The sequence below is a fragment of the Neofelis nebulosa genome, chromosome 1, assembly GCF_028018385.1.
Source record: "Neofelis nebulosa isolate mNeoNeb1 chromosome 1, mNeoNeb1.pri, whole genome shotgun sequence".
Classification (NCBI taxonomy): Eukaryota; Metazoa; Chordata; class Mammalia; order Carnivora; family Felidae; genus Neofelis; species Neofelis nebulosa.
Window position 1 is genome coordinate 7,066,747 of NC_080782.1, and position 21,437 is coordinate 7,088,183.

Genomic DNA, 21,437 nt, shown 5'->3' on the forward strand with positions numbered 1-21,437 from the left:
GAGAACATACATCTGCGCCAACTCATCCCACTCAGGATCCTCCTCCCTCATACTTAAGGTTTTCATAAATATACACAGACTCTTATTTGAATTTGAATAGTACTTAGTAACAAGGAACTACCTGTTGATTCTACCTTTGTAGGTCAAGATCTGGAACCCTCAGTTCTGAAATAAACGTGGATTGACAAAGGGAGTGAAGAAAGACCAAGCTACTGCTCAGTGTTGGAGGAAAATTACATAGGTGAAGTTACTACCAGACCAACCCACAGGAGGGGAGAAAGGATCATTTCAACATGATCACGACTTTACAACCTTATTGCAGTTTAGTATACAAATTGGAATTGGAGATCAAATTTTTCATTGACTGATTTAAAGGATTTTCCATTCATCTAGCCTTTGATTTTCAAATTTCATCATAATGAACAAACTTGTTTTTAAATAAGATACAGTGTCCATTTGTGGCTGTTCTTTATGGGCCCAATAGGACTAAGGATGAGTAAATTCACAGGGAGGAGAGAATCCTAAATGGGGTAAAAAATAGCCCTATTGCTGGATTTGCAGCTTGGCACCCACATCCCTGATCGCTTCCAATCCCCCCTTGCCAAGTTACATCCCGTCGTGTGTTCAGGAATTTTCTAGAAGGTGGGAGAGAGGATAGACATTTACCCAACTCAGTCGCCTGAACTTGCTCATTCCCAAGTGGAAAGTGACGGGGACCCGTCTGAATATTTCCACAACCCTCTGGAATGTTGGCTTTCAGAAAGAAAATGAGGACAGAGCTATTTCAAGACATTAGGGTTATGTGCACATGATACTGGCTTGGCCATCAAATCAACTGAAATACAAATAGCCCCCGAGTCATGTTAAGGGATGAGTCTGAGATGGGCCTGAGCCTTACATGCAAGGACCAGAGCGGCATCCAAATATTTGGAGGAGACTTGAAGCTCGTTGACAGTGATGAGGACTCATGTCTGGATCCTGGGGAGGCGTGGGTGGATGGAGGGATCCTGACATTCCCCTGTCGCCCTCCCTATTCAGTTTATAACACGTACCCTAATCTGATGATGTCACCAACAAACTGTGTCCCAGCTCCAGGGAGGAATCTTACTCTCCGTGCTGGGGCTGTGGGAAAGAACTGGCTTTGTGACCTTTCCCACCCCCTCAACATCACTTGGTTGGGAGAACTGAGTGGCTGAAGGGAAAAGTCCCCTGAGGCTGGAGAAATACAGGAAGAGACAGCCTAAAAGGGGCTGAGCAGCCATAGGAACAAGGGCATTATTGGGATTCTCGGCTACAAAGCTGAGAGCTATGTTATTTTCAGTTTAATGTACATTTATTCATCCAGCCATCCAGCCATCCAACTATTTATTCATCTACCAATCCACCCATCACCCATTCATCCCCCACCTATCCATCCATCCATCATCTACCCATTATTCATCTGTCCATCCATTCACTTATCTATCCATCCACCAATTCACTCACCACCCATCCACCAATTCACCCAGCACCCATCCATCATCTATCCATCCACCTATTCGTCCACCACCCATCCATCTATTATCCATTCACCCATCTATTCACCTACCAATCCACCCATCATCCATTCATCCCCCACCTATCCATCCATCCATCAAATATTCAATTCATCTGTCAATCCATCCACCTATCCATCCACCAATTCGCCCAGCACCCATCCATCATCTATCCATCCATCTATTCGTCTACCACGCATCCATTATCCATTCATCCATCTATTCATCTACCAATCCACCCATCACCCATTCATCCCCTACCTATCCATCCATCCCTCATCTACCCATTATTCATGTCCATCCATCCACTTATCCATCCATCTGCCAATTCACCCAGCACCCATCCATCTATTATCCACTCACCCATCTATTCATCTACCAATCCACCCATCATCCATTCATCCCCCACCTATCCATCCATCCATCAAATATCCAATTCATCTGTCCATCCATCCACCTATCTATCCATCCACCAATTCACCCAGCACCCATCCGTCATCTATCCATCCACCTTTCGTCCATTCACCCATCCAACAAATAAATGTTCACTGAGGTCTGCTGCAAGAGAGTTTCTTGCTTAAGGAACTAAGAAACTTATTTGTACCCACTGAAAAAGATGCTATGCTTGCAGGCTTCTGTATCTTTAAAATCACTGTACCTGGTGTTTGGAATCACCCTCCCTCACTCACCATCCCTGCTTGTCTATTTGGTCAACTCCTGTCTGTCCCTCAGGACCCAGTTCAGGGGCCACCTGATCGGGGTAGCTGCCATAATTCCAGCTCAATGGGTCCTCGGCTGATATAGTCACTACATCTGGTCATCAGCCCAATAGCCAGTGACCATCCTGGGTTGACATCATTCCCAGGATGCCTCCTCACCAAACTCTAGGTTCTTTTCTGCCCGGGACCATATCACCATGCCCACGTATTCCCTGTGAATGGTGCACAGTGGGCTATCCAGAAATGTTTGCTGACAGAATTGAAGCAAAGAAGGAAGGGAGGGAGGTCAAGTAACCACGGGCTTGTTTTCTCATCGTTCTGTGAACGATCACTGAGAGCTCTTTCGTGGGTGCCAGGCTGATGCTGGGAGCCGGGGACACTGCAGGGAGTGGGTCGGTCACAGAGTTCCTGGCTGTCCTGGAGCCTTCACTTGACAGAGCCAAAGACAACACGCACAGCCATCAACAGGGTTCGGGCGGCCATGCGGCATCGATGGCAGACTCTGACCACGGGAGCATCAGGTGGAAGCGAGTCAGGTGCCAGAGCCACATCCAGAGCTGTGGCAGTGGGGACACAGAGAGACTGGAGCGCTGACTAGGACAGACAGTGCACACAGCGTCCTGTCCTGGAGGAAGGAGGCTCTTCAGGCTCATTTATTAACCCTGTGATTTTCTGGGAGTTCGTGAAATGAGATGCCAGGTCTCAGGACACAGACAACACAGCTTCCGTCAGCCTCCAGGGGAGAAGAGTGTGTGTTTAGAGGACTGAACTCAGCACAGAGTGGAGGCCTGCTGACTGACTGATTTGGCTGGTTTGGCTGGCACCTGGTGGGTCATTCTCGATACCTGTCATTCTGGAAGAGGAGCCTGTGGTATGGGGGGGAGGGCGGACCCGGGACGGCTGGGTCTATCAGTTTGGGAGGAGGTCAACCTCCAGCTTCAAGGACACAACACATCTCTCCAGGCCATGACGGCAGGGCCGACTTCTCCATCAGGCATGATGCCTAGGGCCCAGGATTTTTATAGGGATTCACAAGAATGTTGTAGTTGCTTTTAAAATCAGGAGACATAGGGGCGCCTGGGTGGCTCAGTTAAGCATCCAACTTTTGGTTTCGGCTCAGGTCATGATCCCATGGTCAGCTCTGCACTGACAGCTCGGGGCCTGCTTAGGATTCCCTCTTCCTCTCTCTCTGCCCCTCCCACACTCATTCTTTCTCTCTCTCAAAATAAATAAACATTTAAAAATATCAGAAGAAATAAATGAATATAATCCAGCCTAGGTTATATGTGTCTTTACACCAACGCAGTTAGAAAATATAGTCTGTGAGTCTTTACATACATATAATCTCAAGCCTAAGGCTGGGGAAGCTAAACGAGCCTCCCTAAATCAGAAGGTCTTCTAAGGCCCTTGATTTTTCAGAAGTTTTCCAGATTACTCAATCCACTCACCTGGGCAGGGCAGAATGTTGCATTCCTGGTATTCCAGGGAGGGGCCCAGGCAAGGCAAGCCCCCATACTTGGGCTCGGGGTTGTTGCAAACCCGCTTCCGGTTCCGGATGCCCCTGCTGCAGTCGCGGCTGCACTGTGACCACGACGTCCAGGCCGACCACGCCCCGTTGACGGTGTGGGCGGAGTATCTCCCGGCACGCAGGAAATCGCCAGAAAGGCCTGCCAAGGAAACGGCCCAAGTGTGATTCTATTAGAAGTCCTTGGAGGAAACACAGTGCAAACCTTCACTCTGCCTCGGCTGCCTGCTTCGTTTCTAGAACTACACTCTCAACATCGGTTGAATACTTCTGATGCTTCAAAAACCAAACAACTGGCGGCGAATGATAATCTCCAATCGCTGAAGCTTCTTTCTCTGCGTTTGCTATTGCATAGGATGCAGCTGAGGACTAGATTTGTAAATGTGGTAACTTCCTTGGGTTTGTAGGTCACTTATTTTCCTGAGAAACTTCTTACAAAGAAAACACAACTTTCTCCCTTCCCTTGGGAATCCTGCAACAAAACCGGGCTGTCCAGGACCAGGCCATGCTCACCATTGGGGACATCCGTCTGGACAAACGGAAGCATGATTCAGACATTTTTCTAAACCCGTTCCTCTATCCGTGAGCCTTTCCAAAGTGAATTAATGGTGGTGAAAGTCTCGGAAATAATTCAGAGTTAACTGCTTCGGAATCACAGGCCAGGGCGACAGGTGTCTGTCCAAGAACCAGGCAAGGGGTGGAGCTCCTGACCCGGAACTGAACACACCTGTGAATGAACCTGCCCAGTGGCACCCGCTCCCAAGCAGTTCACAGCACACTTACCAGCAGGTGTGTTTCCCCAGGTACACATGCGGCGGTAAGAGCACAGCAGCGAGGAAATGTCTTGTTAAGAACAGGCTCTGCCTATGTACTGGGGTCCAGTCTGCTCTGAGCAGTCTACACTTGGGAAGCCATTTAATTAGCCACAGTCAACATTCCTGCTTGCTTTGGTGAAAATGGCTGCTCGCTTACAAGATTACAGATATTCAGTAATTCTCTCAAACGCTGGCGATATGATGCGGGTTTTAACAAAAAACTCTGAGGATGCCACGCAGTTCCCGGGAGGTGTGACAAGGCAAATACACTCACAGCCCTGTTGCTAAGCTCCTCTGTTGTTAAAAACTCTGGCTCAGAAACCTAGGAAGGATGCTCTTTTGAGAAAATGGATTAGAAATGTCTTTCTGTAATGAACCGGTACTCTGTGCTTAATCAATACAGAAACAACAATGCACAGGCAAACCTCATTTTGGGCAATCAGAGGCAAAGAAGCCCGATTCTGTATTTTCAAGATGTCCATACCAAAACGTGTGGATGGTCATTAGAACCAGAAGCCCCTAAGACACAAGGCAGAGGAAGTACATTTTAAGGCTTGCTCAAGATATACTTTTGGAGGAAATATGGGATATTTTTTATAAATGTGTATCAAACTTGTTCTTAGTTTATATTACTATCATTGAAAACAAATATCAGCTATGGTTTTATACGCATCTGAGAATGAAAGGGTTAAAAAAATGTATGTTCAGAAAAGACAATGACATTCCTGTAGGGACACACTGCTATTCACTGTCTCTTTTTTACTTAGATGAAATAAGAAATAAGAAAATTCACTGCCTGCTCTGAAATGAGAAAATAAGTGGATGACTCAGAGACAGCGTTGCCAGATTTTGCAAATAAAATAGAAGAACCCCTGTTAAATCCAGGTTTCAGATGAATTTGGATATTCAAATTTTAGCAATATTTTAGGGTAAGTATGTCCCAAATATTGCATGGGTCATACTTATCCAGAAAAGATTCATGGGGCATACTCATATTTTTAAAAATTCTGAAAAATATCTGAAATTCATCTTTAACTGGGGATTTTGTATTTTATGTCACAATGCTAACATGACATCACAGGATGATCCCTTGTGGAATGCAGATCTTTCAAATGGGTCCTCTGTTTTCTCTTGATATTCTATCATATATCTTTTCTTCTTACAGCAGGGTTTTTACACAATTAATAAGAGTGAATATCATTTTGCTTCATTTTCTACATGTATGGGTGTTTTCTTTATGTAAATTGTAGACTTATTCACACAACATTTTTCACTAAAGCGGACTTTTTTTTTCAAGAAACAATGAACAGGCTTATATTTAGTTGGTGAACTACAGTGAGCAGGATGGTTTGAGGTCAGGAAATAGTTAATGTCAGAACGTACAATTAGGTGTGGCTCTCAGTGGCAACTGCCAAGCCTCCAGTCATGAAGGCTGGCAGATCCAAGATGCCCCTGCTGTTCAGAGGCTCCTGGAGGAGACAGGGACATTTGTGGCCAGTGTGCCACCAGTGGTCCTCACGTGGAGCCACTCCGGAGCCATTTCCCTCTGGTCATGAAGGAGGACGTTTATCACACCCCCATGAATTTATCCCATCTATGTCAGTCCAACATGGTGACTGCCTCAGTGGTTCATCAAGGCCGCCCACCCTGGGTCTAAGGATCCTTCTCTAAAAGTGTCACTGACGGTGACTATGCTTTCTATGTTACATTCATGTTGGGAGAATGAGGTGGAATCATAAACACAAAAGTGCTGAGAAATGTTCCAGGTGCACGACATTACTATCACCGTCCTCATCACATCATGTTCTGAGAACCATCTGTGAACACCTATTTCCTTTCTAGAATTGGACAAATTTTGTGAAAGTAGATGAGAAAGACAGAAGTGATGAATAAGGAAGCGGAAATGAAGCTCTTTGGGAAGGCCAGGCTCACCCCCTTTCCTGCAGTGGAGACAGCTGAGCTCCAGGGGGAGCAAGTGAGTTGTCAGAGGAGAGTAGCCCACTGAGCAGCGGGGCCAGGCGGAGGGTGCATCTTGTGGTCTCTCTTAGAGCTTTCCCTTCCGCTATTAATATGGTATTGAAGGGATTAAAAGGGCAGAGCAATTTCAGAGACTATTAAAGGATCCCCACAGGCCGAACTTTTTCGCAGAAAGATCCTTCTATAGACAGAAACACAGAGATGGTCTTTCTTTGTCTTTGTCCAGTTTGGGGATAATCAAAGGAAAAGCTTATCTGCAGCTTACATTTTAGTGCCAGAAGATTCATGGAAGACGACTGAGCCTTCCTTGATATATTTTCTGATATTAAATAAATCCCCCCCCGAAACTCTTCTGGATGTATTAAGAAGGCAGTGTTATTTTGAGGGCTGAGTTCACAGGACCACCTCAGTATAGAACTCTTTCCCATCAGTTTGCTACAAAAGGCATTTGTGCACTTGTGGGATCACTGTCGTAGATTGCTAAGGGGAAAATAATCAAAAGGAAAAGAGCCCCTTGCTCGCCTGTGACCTGAGAGATGGGGTCGCACGCGGGTCTGTGCAAGTTGGGTCGGTCCTGGGGGGTTGGCTGCTCACCGTCTGTAGAGCAGCCGCTGGTTCCGTCGCTAGAACAGTATCGCATCTCGATTCTCTGTCTTCCCACTTCCAGCAGATTTGGATCAGGCAGGCGGGCTTTGCACGTGTAGCGAAATCGCTGCTCATAGTGGCCCCCGTTGTCCGAGATGTTGACGGGCGTCCAGGGCGTCCAGGGTGTGGTCTTCTTCAGCTCGGGGCACGGGTTGATATTGCAGGGCTGGTACTCCTGGGAGAGAAAGGGTGTGGCAGGTGCTTATCGTAGGGCATAAACTGGGTCCAGGGCTTCCTTCCCTTACTGAGAGACAGGGCTCTCTAACACGTCACATCCTGACACCCACCGGCTACTCTACAAAGTGGAAAACACATTTTTGTTAAATTGGACATTTAAGAGGATGATCAGGGTTCAGGTCAACCACAGAAGGAATCTGCACAGGGGCGCCTGGGTGGCTCAGTCGGTTAAGCGTCCCACTCTTGATCTCGGCTTAGGTCACAATCTCAGATTGCCTAATGGAGCCCCACACCCGGCTCTGCGCTAACAGCACGGAGCCTTCTTGTGTTCTCTCTCTCTCTCTGCTCCTCCTCTGCTCATGTTCTCTCTCTCTCTCTCAAAATAAATAAACTTTAAAACAAGAGAAGGAATCTGCACAGTTTATCCTGTGTCAACAAGGAGAATGAGACAGTAAGTGTAACCGTACGTGAATAAGAATGGTGATCCCATAAAAACCATCTTCCGTCTTTCACCTGATAAATAACCAAAACTGCTGACTATTCCAATGTTAAGCTTAGCTTTTTTTTTTTTTTAATTTTTTTTTAACGTTTATTTATTTTTGAGACAGAGAGAGACAGAGCATGAATGGGGGAGGGTCAGAGAGAGGGAGACACAGAATCTGAAACAGGATCCAGGCTCTGAGCTGTCAGCACAGAGCCCGACGCAGGGCTTGAACTCACGGACCACGAGATCATGACCTGAGCCGAAGTCAGCCGCTTAACCGACTGAGCCACCCAGGCGCCCAGAGCTTAGCTTTTTAAAAAAAAAAAAAAGCTTGAAGTTCAAATGATGGAACCAAAACTTTTCGTTTTTGGACAACATAATGCTCAATGAGATTTAATGAGTATTTTAAGCTCTGGGATCACAGATTCTAAGCATAAGAGTAGTGGAGTATTTATTTATCCAAATAAAATACACAATACGTAATAACTTCTTTGCAAAAATATGTTATTTATTTATTTACTTACTTATTGAGAGAGAGCACAAGTGGCGGAGTGGCAGAGAGAGACGGGGACAGAGGATCTTAAGCAGGCTCTGCAATGACAGCACAGAGCCCTACGTGGGGCTCCAACTCATGAACTGTGAGATCATGACCTGAGCAAAAGTTGGACGCTTAACCAACTGAGCCACCCAGGCGCCCCTGTAATAACTTCCACTGTGTAAGTTTCACAGCATTTCCCTCGTTGATACAACCATGGTATTTCTGCTTCTCCTCCCTTCCCTCACTACCAGACATCTCCCTTGTAAGCACAGGCGGGGCGTCCCAGTCATTGAGTAGGGTACAGATGAAGGTCTGGCAAATGGGGCATGGGGTGGGGTGGTGGGGGGTGGAATTCAGGACTCCAATTATTAAAATTCTTAAAGATTTATTTGTCAAGAATTCTAAACAGAAGAAGCGCCACATAGGAGGGGTACAGGGTTTGACCTTGGACACGGCACTACCTCAATGTTCTTCCATTTCACGATAAAGCAAGTTTCATTTAACGATACTTAATGCACCCAGTTATGACCATACTTTAAAAATCATTTTTATCAATGTTAAACATATACATAAAGTAAGTGTTAAATAGCCCTCGAAGCTTTCTTATGAAAAAGAGAATCACTCTATCTTTTCCCTGTATCTTTTTTTTTAATGTTTGTTTGTTTTTGAGAGAGAGAGAGTAGGGGTGGGGCAGAGAGAGAGGGAGACACAGAATCCGAAGCAGGCTCCGGGCTCCGAGATGTCAGCACTGAGCCCGACGCAGGGTTCGAACTCATGAACCGAGAGATCGTGACCTGGGCCGAAGTCGGACACTTAACCAACTGAGCCACCCAGGTGCCCCTCCCCCATACCTTTTAGTTGAGTATTTCCATATTTATCCCACAGATCTGACAACTAGAATATTCCAGGATTAGGCATTACTCATTCACTGTGTGCTACTGAAAAAAGAGGCTCTGGCCCTTTACTCCCTACCCCACCCTGGTGCCTGGAACATCCCTGTCTCCTGTTATCTGAATGCAGCTAGGCTGTAATTTTGGTTAGATCAAAATCCAGTGTCTTCCCTTCCAACTTGGCGAATACCACCCACAACCGAGGGGGGTGGTACACTGACGGGTTGTTGCTTCTCATCCAGGTCCCTCACACACCAAGTGTGTTGGGGGCGGTTGTTTAGCTTCTAGGAATCCACCATTAATTCATTCCCCCCTCCAATCAGGGATTCCGGCCCAGGAAGACCTGTCTTTGTTGCTTCAGGCTTTGAAAGAATACTCCTTTAATACAACATCAGAGAGTTTCCGACAGGAGAGAGACTGGCCACGTGTGTCCACAAGGCCAGCTCGCTCTGGAAGCCTATTAAAACACCTATTTCGTCATGACTCGAATTGTTCTCACTGCTTTTCTTTACTCATAACCCATTTTTTAAAGAAGTTTAGAAGTGATACTCAGGAGTTCTTCGTGTCTGTGACATCATAGGCCTTCAGCAGAGAATCTGGAAAGTGCTTCTCTGATTTAATACCTTCTGGCCATCCCCCCCCACCGCCCCCCCAATGCTGGTCCTTCTCATCTCCACACCAACACACGGGAAGACAGATGACTTCATTTCCCTTTGTTTATAGCATCTTTTATTACGGTATTATTTGGATGCTGCTCCAAAATGAAAAAATAGCCCCAACGAATGCCATCAACCCAGCCATGTGAGAGACTAGATGGGACATGCGTGAGCCCTCTCGTTTTCTCTCGAAATGGAGGCCATAGGAGAGGAATACAATAAACCCTTGTCTGGGGTCTTCCAGGCTGACAGTGTGACAGCATTGCCATCCCCAAATTGAAAATGCCACACGCCACTGTCGTCCCCTTCATCACTCTGTGCCAGTCTGGCTGGGCAAGTGTCCGGGGCTCCTTGCTGAAACGGACTCAGCACATATGTGGTTTATGGACCCCTGCTTAAAAAAATGCAGGTCATTAAGCCTTAGTAAGTTCGACGTCACCTATAAAACAGTAAGATCCCGGGGCACCTGGGTGGCTCAGTCGGTTAAGCGGCCGACTTCAGCCCAGGTCATGATCTCGCGGTCCGTGAGTTTGAGCCCCACGTCGGGCTCTGTGCTAACAGCTCAGAGCCTGGAGCCTGTTTCGGATTCTGTGTCTCCCTCTCTCTGACCCTCCCTCGTTCATGCTTTGTCTCTCTCTGTCTCAAAAATAAATAAACGCTAAAAAAAAAAAAAAAAAGTAAGATCCCACATCTTAATAAACAAATATACAGGAGGCTCCCAATAACTCTTAGCTTCTGTACACTAGATATTTTATATTTCCTATGGAGGTGAAGTTTCCTTTTTGAAATATGTGACTAGCAAATATATTCAAAAGCTGGGCCAAGTAGCTGAGTTGGTCTCTGTGTGCTGGTGACATATTGAGCGGGGCAGGGGGTCACGTGCGCCAGAGGTGGCCCCAGCTCCAGAATAAAGATCAATTCGAGCTTCTTAGACCTGATCTCTGATAACCAAGTTTGTTCTTCTGTTCGTTGTCTCTTCATCGTACACAGTCTACCATGAGACTCAGAACTTCTCTTTCCACCTGCTTTTTGAGGTTTGATTATGATGCACTCATTTAACATATAGAATTACGACATGCCAAGAAATAGTATGACCAATCAGTTTTATATTAATGGCCAAAATTATAAAGTGATTGGATTCAAGGGGGAGTAGTTCTATGGTTCAGCTGAATATGCGCACTATGATTGGCTGAGGAACCCCGACAGTAACTACCCGACCCTGAACGGGATGTGAACAGCCTTACATTTGATGCTAAAAATAGAAACTGTTTTCCAAGACGTTTCAGGGAGCTAATGACTATTACTTGCCACATAGGATTCCTGATATTCTGGTGGAAATCATCAGGTAACAATGGTTACTAAAATCAATCCTGCTTCTGGGTATATATCTGAAGAAACTGAAATCAGGGTCTTAGAGTGATGTCTACACTCCCATGTCTATTGCAGCATTACTCAAAGTAGCCAAGATATGGAGACAAACTAAGTGTGCAGCAAAGATGGATGGATACGTAAGATGTGGTATGCTGGGTGAACAGAATATGTAATATACAATACAATGGATAATACACAATATATACTATAATATATACTATTATGTAGACATAAAACGGAAGGGACTGTCCCCATATAGCCAGGCTTTTATGCCTCAGGTTAGATTATTTGGGTCTTATGAGGTTCTCAAGGCTTATGGCCAGTGATAAAAGTTATCACTGGATAGACTTCATCCTAGAACATTCTATGGCCTTTATTAAGAACAAAGGAGGAACACAGTTACTAGGTTGTCAGCCATCCTATATTTAAATCTAATTCTTCTATAGACATACACAGGCAGTGTCATGATACTCCAGGCAACATGTGAAGGAACATAGATCCGAAGCTTGAAGGTCTTCTCCACATTCTCCCATGACAAACCTTTCATGTGTATGTCACAAGGTGGTCATGAGGGTCAACTGAAACCATCATGCAAACGCCCTGTAAACCATGGGGAGCTATACGAATGTAAGATATTGTTATTACTCTATGGGGAAGCCAAAGTCTAACATGGATATTCTGTCCCATTTCACTTTTCTTGACTCCAAGCCACTGAGAAAGTCCTCAAGCAAAGAACTGATCCAAAACCCGAGTGTTGCTTTCTCTTTATCTCACCAAATGGTTTGGCCCAATATTACCACTTAGAACGGAGATCTCTTATTTGGTCCCTGAAAACTCCCTGCAATAAGGCTAAAGAAAGAGCAAATGATATTTTCTGTACAAAGAGAAGAAAGAGCAGATGCGAATATTCAGAGGGGACTCTCTCTTGCCACAGTTTAGCTTAGGACCTCAGAAAATATTTGTTGATGTAGCTCCTTTAATTCCACTACCGTCGGCCAGTGTTCACAGCAATACCATAAACTTTAAGGGCGGTAATGTCAGCAAAGCCTCATCGAATAACAGCAAGTATGTTTGGGGAGAAAGTTGCTCTACCCGGCACCTAGCTTTCGGCACCTCTGAGAGAAGAAGCCAGAGAGAGCAAGCTGGACCGCAGAACAAGCTGGACCACAGAAGCAAATGGTCGGTCGTGACTGAATCGATATTCTGAAGCCTTGTGGAGAAGGAAACAGTGCATAAGAGCCTTGTTTGGAGTCAAAACTCCTGGGCAACAATGATCTTCTGAAAACAAAATCCACCATTTTCTTTTTTAATGTTTATTTATTTTTAAGACAGAGAGAGACAGAGCATGAACGGGGGAGAGTTAGAGAGAGAGGGAGACACAGAATCCAAAGCAGGCTCCAGGCTCTGAACTGTCGGCACAGAGCCCGATGCAGGGTTTGAACTCATGGACTGTGAGATCATGACCTGAGCTGAAGTCAGACGCTTAACCGACTGAGCCACCCAGGTGCCCCAAAATCCACCATTTTCAACAACTTGAAAGATGGACCTGAGGACATTATACTAAGTGAAATGAGTTGTACAGAGAAAGACAAATTCTGCATGATATCACTTCTATGTTGAATCTAAAAAGTACAGACTCAGGGTGCCTGGGTGACTCAGACAGTTAAGTGTCCAACTCCTGATTTCAGCTCAGGTCAGGATCTCACAGTTTCGTGGGTTGGAGCCCCACATCGGGCTCTGCACTGATCCTGCAGAGTCTGCTTGGGATTCTCTCTCTCTCTCTCTCTCTCTCTCTCTCTCTCTCTCTCCCCCTCCCCTGTTCATGCTCTCTCTGCCTCTCTCAAAATAAATACATTATTTTTAAAAATTATTAAAAAAATACAAAAATACAAAAGAGCAACATAGATATTGTGGTGATTGGAGAGATGGGTAAAATGGGGAGATACGCAAGGGTGCCAACTTCCAGTTATGAGGTTAACAAGTCTGGGGATCTAATGGATAACATGGCGATTATAGCTAATCACATTGTATCACATAACTGAAGGTGGCTAAGAAAGTAGATCTTAGATGTTCTCACCTCAAGACAGAAGTGGTAGCTATGTGATGGGATGGAAGCGGTAGTTTAATAGTATTATTTTTCAATAATAAACGTATCCCATCAACATGAGGTGCCTGTTAAACTTATACAAAGTTATGTTAGTTACTTCCGGAAAAAAAAAAAAAGCTGGAAAAACATAAAAATCAATAAAGGAAACAGTTGATGCAAGGAAAAAACGTAAAGAAATGGTCAAGCACAACTAAGAAAAATAAATCAAGAATGCTTACTAAAGCAATATTACACAATTCTCTAGATATGTTCCCCCACGTACTCTCTATCCCAGTCAACACAGAAAGAACCATTCACTTAATGTCTAGGAGGCACCAACAGAAATGGGCCCTCCCACCTGAATCGGCTTTTTGGTCATTCAGGCCACCATCACCTCAGCCTTGGTTCAAAGAATCAAAGCATGAATGTCATGGAAGTTTGTCTATTTCTATGCCTGCTTCCACCAACACACGGGAAGTTTGTCGTGTTTACTTTATATTACCGATCTTATTTATTTATTTATTTATTTATTTATTTATTTATTTATTGGTGAGTGGATACACCATATTGATCAATTCACAAATAAGTCCATTCTGAGGGACTATGCATAAGTTTGGGGAACACCTTTCGGTGGTTAAGAGGGGCTCTGTGTATTGCTGTTCATTTTTCCTTTGAAAAACACTACAATATCTATATTCCATAGGTTGAAAGCAAAATAGATGGTGACAATTCAAGCAAAATTTTGATAGCATATGCTCAGCCCAAAGTAAGAAAATTACCCTTAAAGTCATTTTATGAATAGCTGAAGATATGAACTAAATTTATTCTCGTCTGGAATACGCACGGTTTTCATATGCATTTATCAAGTTCTCTTCCAGCAACGAAGGGTGTCTTGCTGAGACAGAAAGCCATTCTGCACAAAACAAATAAGGAAGAGATGCAGTCTGGCCTGCAAAGGGCCAAAGCACCCAAGCTTGTTCACAGCAGGAGGTCTGTGATCCCCGACACCTGGGGCAAAGAGAACATAGACTGATGGGAAGTCCTGGAAATGAGCTCTATGGTACCCAGTAAGGAAGAGAAGTAAAAACGAGATGATGGAGTCAAAAGTCTGTGGCCACAGGATGACTTCTGCTTCCAACCAAGATGGAGTAACAGAAGTGGGATTAACATTCTCACCAAAAAATAACTGAAAAATGTATGAAACAACAGTGCTTAAAACACTGGACACCAGGTAGTGAAGGACAGTGATTGCCAAGTGATGGGAAACATGAGGGAAGCCCCCCTACTGGCCCAGCCTACAACCTTGATGAGGTCTCCAGGCCGTGGTGGAGGAAGGAGAAGCCCAGGCACACAGATGAGGGATTGAGGAGACAAAGCTGAGAGGTGGAGGAAGCCAAAAGGCTGGGGTTCTCAGAAGGAGAGAGATGCACAATGAAAACTCCAGTATTTTGCAGAGATCCCACCTCAAGTACTCAGGTGGGTACAAATCAGTGAACGCACGTGAGGAAACCACACGGGTGGGGAAAGACCCACCTGCAAGGATCGAAGGGATCCTGTGTGAGTGGCCCATCACTCACACAGGGCCAGACATAGTGTTCGCTCCTCAGAGCAACAGTGGACAACCTTACGATTCCCTGGGCATCCGTTAGAGTAGCAAGCAGGGTCTTGCCTCCACAGTGGGAAAAATCACCCCAAACTCTGTTCTGATCTCAACAAACGAAGCCAAGAAAAAGCCAAATGATCATGTTGGTTTCAAGTAACTTGATCATGTCCTAGAGGAGAGCATAATTTCAGGAACACAGAAGTGTCCCATACACAACAAGGAAAAAAAAATCACAATGCCTCGCACCTAATTTATAATGATCAGATACACAAGGAAGCTGCTGAAAAACACAAGCTATTATGAGGCGAAAGACCAGTCAATGGACATTGGCACAGAAATGACACAGATGACAGAATTTGTAGTCAAGAACATTAAAACAGTTATGATAACTGTATTTCATGTGTTCAAGAAGCTAGAAGCAAGACTGAACATGTGAAGCAGAGACACGGAATATAAAAAGAAGAAATAAACTCAACTACACACACCATTTCCAGGAACATGAAAAGGAGGGATCACATCTCAAGTCATTCTCAGGTTGACTTTAATCTGATATCAGAACCAGACAAAGACATTACAAGAAATGAAAACTACATGTGAATATGTCACATGAACTTAGATGCAAAAATTCTTGATGATATTTTAATAAAAAAAACTCTAAACTGCATAAAAAGGTTATTTCTCAGGATTAAGTGGTAATGATGTCAGGCATGCAAGGTTGCATTAACATTTGACATGTGATCACTGTAATTCACCATTTATTAACAGTCTAGAAAGTAAACCTACAAGATCATGTCAAAAGATGCAAATATATCACTTAATAAGATCCAACATTCATGCCATATAGGAACTCTCCAACAACTATGAAAATAAATAAATTGCCCACATCTGATAAAGGACATGTATTAAAAATATACAAAAGTGACACCTTACTTAATGGTTAAAGCCTGCGTGCTTTCTTACTAAGATCAGAAACAAGGCAAGGATATTTGCCTCTACCACTTCTAGTCAATTTTATACTGACAATTCTACTTTGTACAGCTAGGAAACAAAAAGAATTACAATTCATCTATAACGGAAAAAAAGAAGTAACTTTCTCTTTGTACACAAACATTGTGATTGTGTATGTAAAAAATACTGCAGAATCTACCATGAAGCTACCAGAAGTAACATTAACTTATCAAGGCTTCAGAATACAGGATCAATATAAAATATTAATTTCATTCCTATGTACTAGCAATGGGCAATCAGAAATTAAAAGAACGCCATTTACAGGTGCACTGGGTGGTTCAGTTGGTTAAACGTCAGACTTCGACTCAGGTCACGATCTTACGGTTCGTGGGTTCCAGCCCCACGTCAGGCTCTGTGCTGACAGCTCAGAGCCTGGAACCTGCTTCAGATTCTGTGTCTCCTTTTCTCTCTGCTTCTCTCTCTCTCTCTCTCTCTCTCTCTCTCTCTCAAAAATAAACATTAAAGAAATTTAAAAAAAAGAATGCCATTTACAGTAGCATCAAAAACATGAAACACTTGGAATACAGCTCACAAATTATGTCCGTGACTTGTACACTAAAGGAAACCAAATCCCCTAAATGATGCACCGAATCAATGCAATCTTAATCACAATTCTAGAAGGCTTTGGCGGGGGGAGGTAAAAATTGACAAGCTGGTTCTAAAATTCATACAGAAATAAAAAGTATCAGAATATTGAAAACACTTTGGGAAGGAAGAACAAAGCTGGAGGACGTCAACTTGACTTGAAGCCTCATAGAACTACAATAATCAACGTGCCATGGTGTAAGGATCAAGATAGAACACTAAGCAAAGGAATTCGGCACCGGAAAGTCCAGAAATAGACTTGCATGTGTATAAATTATTCAGTTTTTAATTTTTTTTTCAACGTTTATTTATTTTTGGGACAGAGAGAGAGAGGGAGACACAGAATCGGAAACAGGCTCCAGGCTCTGAGCCGTCAGCCCAGAGCTGGACGCGGGGCTCGAACTCACGGACCGTGAGATCGTGACCTGGCTGAAGTCGGACGCTTAACCAACTGCGCCACCCAGGTGCCCCTAAATTATTCAGTTTTGATAAGGGAGAAAAAGCAATTAAACTTCCATATGTGATAAGAAGACCTTTAACCAATAACTTGCTCCCCCTTTGATAATAAAGTCCAATGGCTCATAGACCAATCATCTAAGACCATAAAACTTCTACAAGAAAACCTAGAAGAATCCCTCTGTGAGCTTCGGTTAAGCAAAGATTTCCTAGCTACAATGCCAAAAGCATCACTCCTGTAAGAAAAACAATGACAATTTGAATTATTCAAAATCAAGAACTTCTGTTCTGGAACAGACACCGTGAAGAGAAAGAGACGCGAGCCACACACTGAGAGAGAATATTTGCAAATCAAATCAAAGATTCATACCCATTACATATTTAAAAAGTGAAAATTCAACATTAAAAGAAAAGTTAATATAAAAATTGCCAAGTGATAGAAATAGACATCTCACAAGATTAGATAGATAGATGACCAAAAGAGCATATATAAAGATGCTCGACACCATTTGTTGGAAAAAAGGAACATTAAAACCATAAGGAAACCACCACACACCATTAGAATGGCTAAATTAATCACAAACCCCAAACCTGACATCAACGCTGGTGAGCTCACAGAGCACCAGGACCCCCTCTCTTACCCTGCTGCTAGAAATGTAAAATGGCACCCTCCCTTTGAAACCATCTGACGCCTTCCTAAAAGATTAAACATACACTTACCGTGTGACCTTGCCATCTTCTTCCCAGACATTTACCCAAGAGAAAAGAAAGTAGATGTCCACACAAATGCTGGTACACAAATATTCTTAAAAGCTTTCTTGGTGATAGCCCAAAAGAGAAACAACCCACATGTCTGTCAGCAGGTGACTATCGAAACAGATCGTCTTCTATCCAGACAATGGACTGTTCCTCAGCAGTAAGAAGAAACGGACTGTTGACGTATATGGCATAGAGGGATCTGAAAATAGTGCCCAGTGACAGAAGCCAGCAGGATGAGTGACACTGTATAATTCCATTCACATAAAATGATGGAAAATGAAAACTGTGGAGTCAGAAAGACCAGTGGTTACCTGGGATGGGCGACGTGTAGGAAGGCAGGGCTGCAGAAAGGGAAGGAAGAAACTTGGAGGTTGACAGACATGTTCATTATCTTGACGGTGTCAATGGTCTCACGGATGTGCACAGTTACCAAAACTTGTCAAATTTTATACTCAAACGTGCAGTGTATCATATGCCAACCGTGCCTCAAGAAAACAATTAAAAATGATACGTCCACGGAAAAACAAATCTCTTTCTAATAAATGGTGGTTACCTTGCCGGTGAGAAGAGATATTCAAAACCCACTGCGCTTAGACATACTTGCACACATTAAAATTACAGCTCTATTTTTTTCATAACATTCATGCTGGAGCACTGGCGACTGAAATGCTTTATAAATGCAGAATGTGCACTATTAAGCCCCAATTGCCCATCGTATATGCCTGCGAAATGCTACTTTCTATCCATAGCCAATGTGGCCACCACCTGTTAAAGCCTATATATGCACACGTATCAACTGCATGTTATTATCACCTTATTTTCCTTATAATAAGTTTCTTTAACTGCAGTGCATTTTCATGCTGGTATGGGCTTTTGGACATGAAGGAGTTCAAGTCATCCTCCATGGCATTGAGAGAAGTTTTTGAATCACAGGATGGCTTGGTGGAAGACGAACTCAGCCCCAAGGTCAGCTTCTTATTGTCCAACCTTCCGCAAATCTGTAAACACTTGGAAAATGTCTTAGTGCATTTGGGCTGCTATAACAAAACACCACAGACCGGTTCAACAGAAATGTATTTCCCCCAGTTCTGGAGCCCGGGAGCCTAATGTTAGAGGGTTAGCATGGTTGGGCGAGGGCCTTCTTCTGGGTCACAAACTTCTCTTTGTGTTCTCACATGGTGGAAGGGGTGAGCTAACTGGGTACAATTTTATAAGGACACTACTCCCATCCATGAGGGTTCCACCTTCATGACCTAATCACCCCCAATGGCCTCACCTCCTAATACCATCACTTGGGTATTAGGTTTTCAACGCACGAATTCGGAGGGAGGTGGGGGTGTGGGACCCAAACAGTCAACCTGTAAAACATATCCCAACGAGTACCAAATCAGGGGTTACGAAGATGATGTCAAAATCCTAAACACATTTTGGAATCCATCGTCTTGCTTTGGATTAGCTCACTGACCCAAAATAATATTCAGCACATACACCTAAATCTGTTTCACAGAAGGTGACAAGATCTGATACTCAAAGCTACATGTCTACACCAGCTACTCTGAAAAGGCTGAGGAATTAGAGATGTGTATGAATATTCCTGATTTCTTTCCATTATCATTACTAGTCATTACAGGCTCATTGAAATGAAATGGAAACTTTTTTTTAAATGTGCAAGTGACATGATAATGTGAGTATTTTAAAGTAGGAAATTCCACTGTTCCAAGTACCTGCTTGCATGTCAGTGGGCTTCCTCTGAGTTAGCCACAGTTCTATAAACCTTTACTGTACCAGCTGTTGGCATGGGGTCTCCCCAGCCCGTACGTTTCTCAAGGGTAAAGCCTGGGGTCGATGTAACTTTCACCCTCACTGGGTGACTGGCACCATCATTGGCTCTAACGGGGGAGAGGACTGGGCTGAACATCTCAGGGGCTTTCAAATGGGTGCATTCACTTTCAACAAATGGTCATCCCAAGTGTTTTTTTCTTTTCTTCTCTTTTCTTTTTTTAAGCACGGAAAAGCAAGCAAATATTCCTCTGCTGTCTTACTAAAAAAGATAAGTGTTTGTGTACGTGTTAGATTATATATGTGTGTACATATATAAAAATGGAGCTGGCTTTCCCCCTTACTTATTATTTTAGGCATTCTTTTTTATAACACAGTAGAAAGCCCAAGAGAATAAGAAAACCAGCGCTGTCGTTGGAAATCTTTATTATAGAGGCTGTGATTTGTGGGCACTCTATAAACTTACATCTCAAATGAGAAGATCCATTTATTTATTTTATTCTCTCACTAGAATGCCTTTAAATTCGTAGTCTCTGAGAGTGAACATCAAAAATTCAGACAGCTTTTTTTTTTTTTTTTGGCAAATACTGTGCAATGAGAGGAAAAACTACTTTTAGCTAGAAGTGAAAACCTATCATCGGGGGAAATGTTTCCTTCCCAACTCGACAACTGAAATGGGTGACCTTGAGCAAAGGAGCCCACCCTTTCCTTCCATCCCTCTGCTTTTGCTGTAACACCTGCTATCTGCTTATTCACTTGGCAAAAATTCCTAAAGATACCTTACAAAGATCCCGAGCACTCGGTTCTCCTGTGCATTTCATCAGACATGTAGGATTGTATCTTCGGGCCCCTGAGGAGAGTTGTCCTACTTGAAGGCTTAGGAACAGTTGGTCTGTTTTCCATTAGTCACCTGTACCCTGACACCTTGATTATGGTACAGCTATGATCTTAAGAGTACTGTGACAGCAAGCACCCCAAATTTCCATCACCTGGGTGTCATGCCCTGTGCAATGCCCTCCCCATGAACGTGGCTGGGTCTTGGGAAGATGATAGCTTCGTGGCTCTCTTGATGAGATTCCTCCTAATCTAAGACTTCCTTGTAGGGGACAGTAGAGAGATTGTCCTGCTGGCTTTGAAGAAGGTAGCTGCCTTGCTGTGAGGGGGAATGTGGCTGGGACTTAACAATGTCCTCCAGCCAAAAGCCAGAACGAAAATGAGGATCTCAGTCTCCAAACTGCAAGGAACTAAATTCTACAAACAACCAGGGAGTCTGAAAGAGGCCCCCAAGCCTTGAAAATGTTTGCAGCTCTTGATTTCAACCTGCAACTCTGAGCAGTGGAGCTGGTTAAACTGGGCCCAGACTTCTCTCCCAAGGAACTGTGGCATAATTAATTGTGCTGATTTGAGCCACTAAATTGGTGCTCATTTGTTACACAGCAACAGAAAACTAACACACCCTTATGTAATTATACGTTTGTTATTTGTACATAAGAGGGAATCTATTCCATGACCTGCCTTTTTTCTAATATGCCAAGGATTCAATGTAATAGACAATTCAAATGAAGTTGACTTCTTATCTCCAGCCTCTTAATCTGGTCTCCCTTGGGCAAAAAGATGAAAGGATTGGATTCCTTCATGGGAAACTCATTATCTTCCTCCCATGATCTTCCAATTCTTTCTAATGAGAAAGTTTTGGCTAAAAATTTTAAAAAAGTGACCACTACTTATTATTAATAACACCTAGGAAAGTCAAGGTATTAATGAGAGACCTACAGATTATCTACTAAGGTTGAGGTTGGCTGTTACAATTCATGTCTTATTAAAGATGC

General features: G+C 43.6%; 1 protein-coding gene across 10 annotated transcripts in view; it reads right to left on the reverse strand.

The window, feature by feature from the left end:
• SEMA5A (semaphorin 5A) overlaps positions 1-21,437 on the reverse strand; it is a 478,983-nt gene that overhangs the window by 21,408 nt on the left and 436,138 nt on the right. For all 10 annotated transcript variants that reach the window (XM_058715471.1, XM_058715413.1, XM_058715424.1 and 7 more), the window contains 2 exons: positions 7,166-7,391; positions 3,703-3,921 (listed from right to left, as the gene is read on the reverse strand). In XM_058715471.1, coding sequence (XP_058571454.1) covers positions 3,703-3,921; positions 7,166-7,391 — 445 coding nt within the window. The remainder of the gene's footprint in view (positions 1-3,702; positions 3,922-7,165; positions 7,392-21,437) is intronic.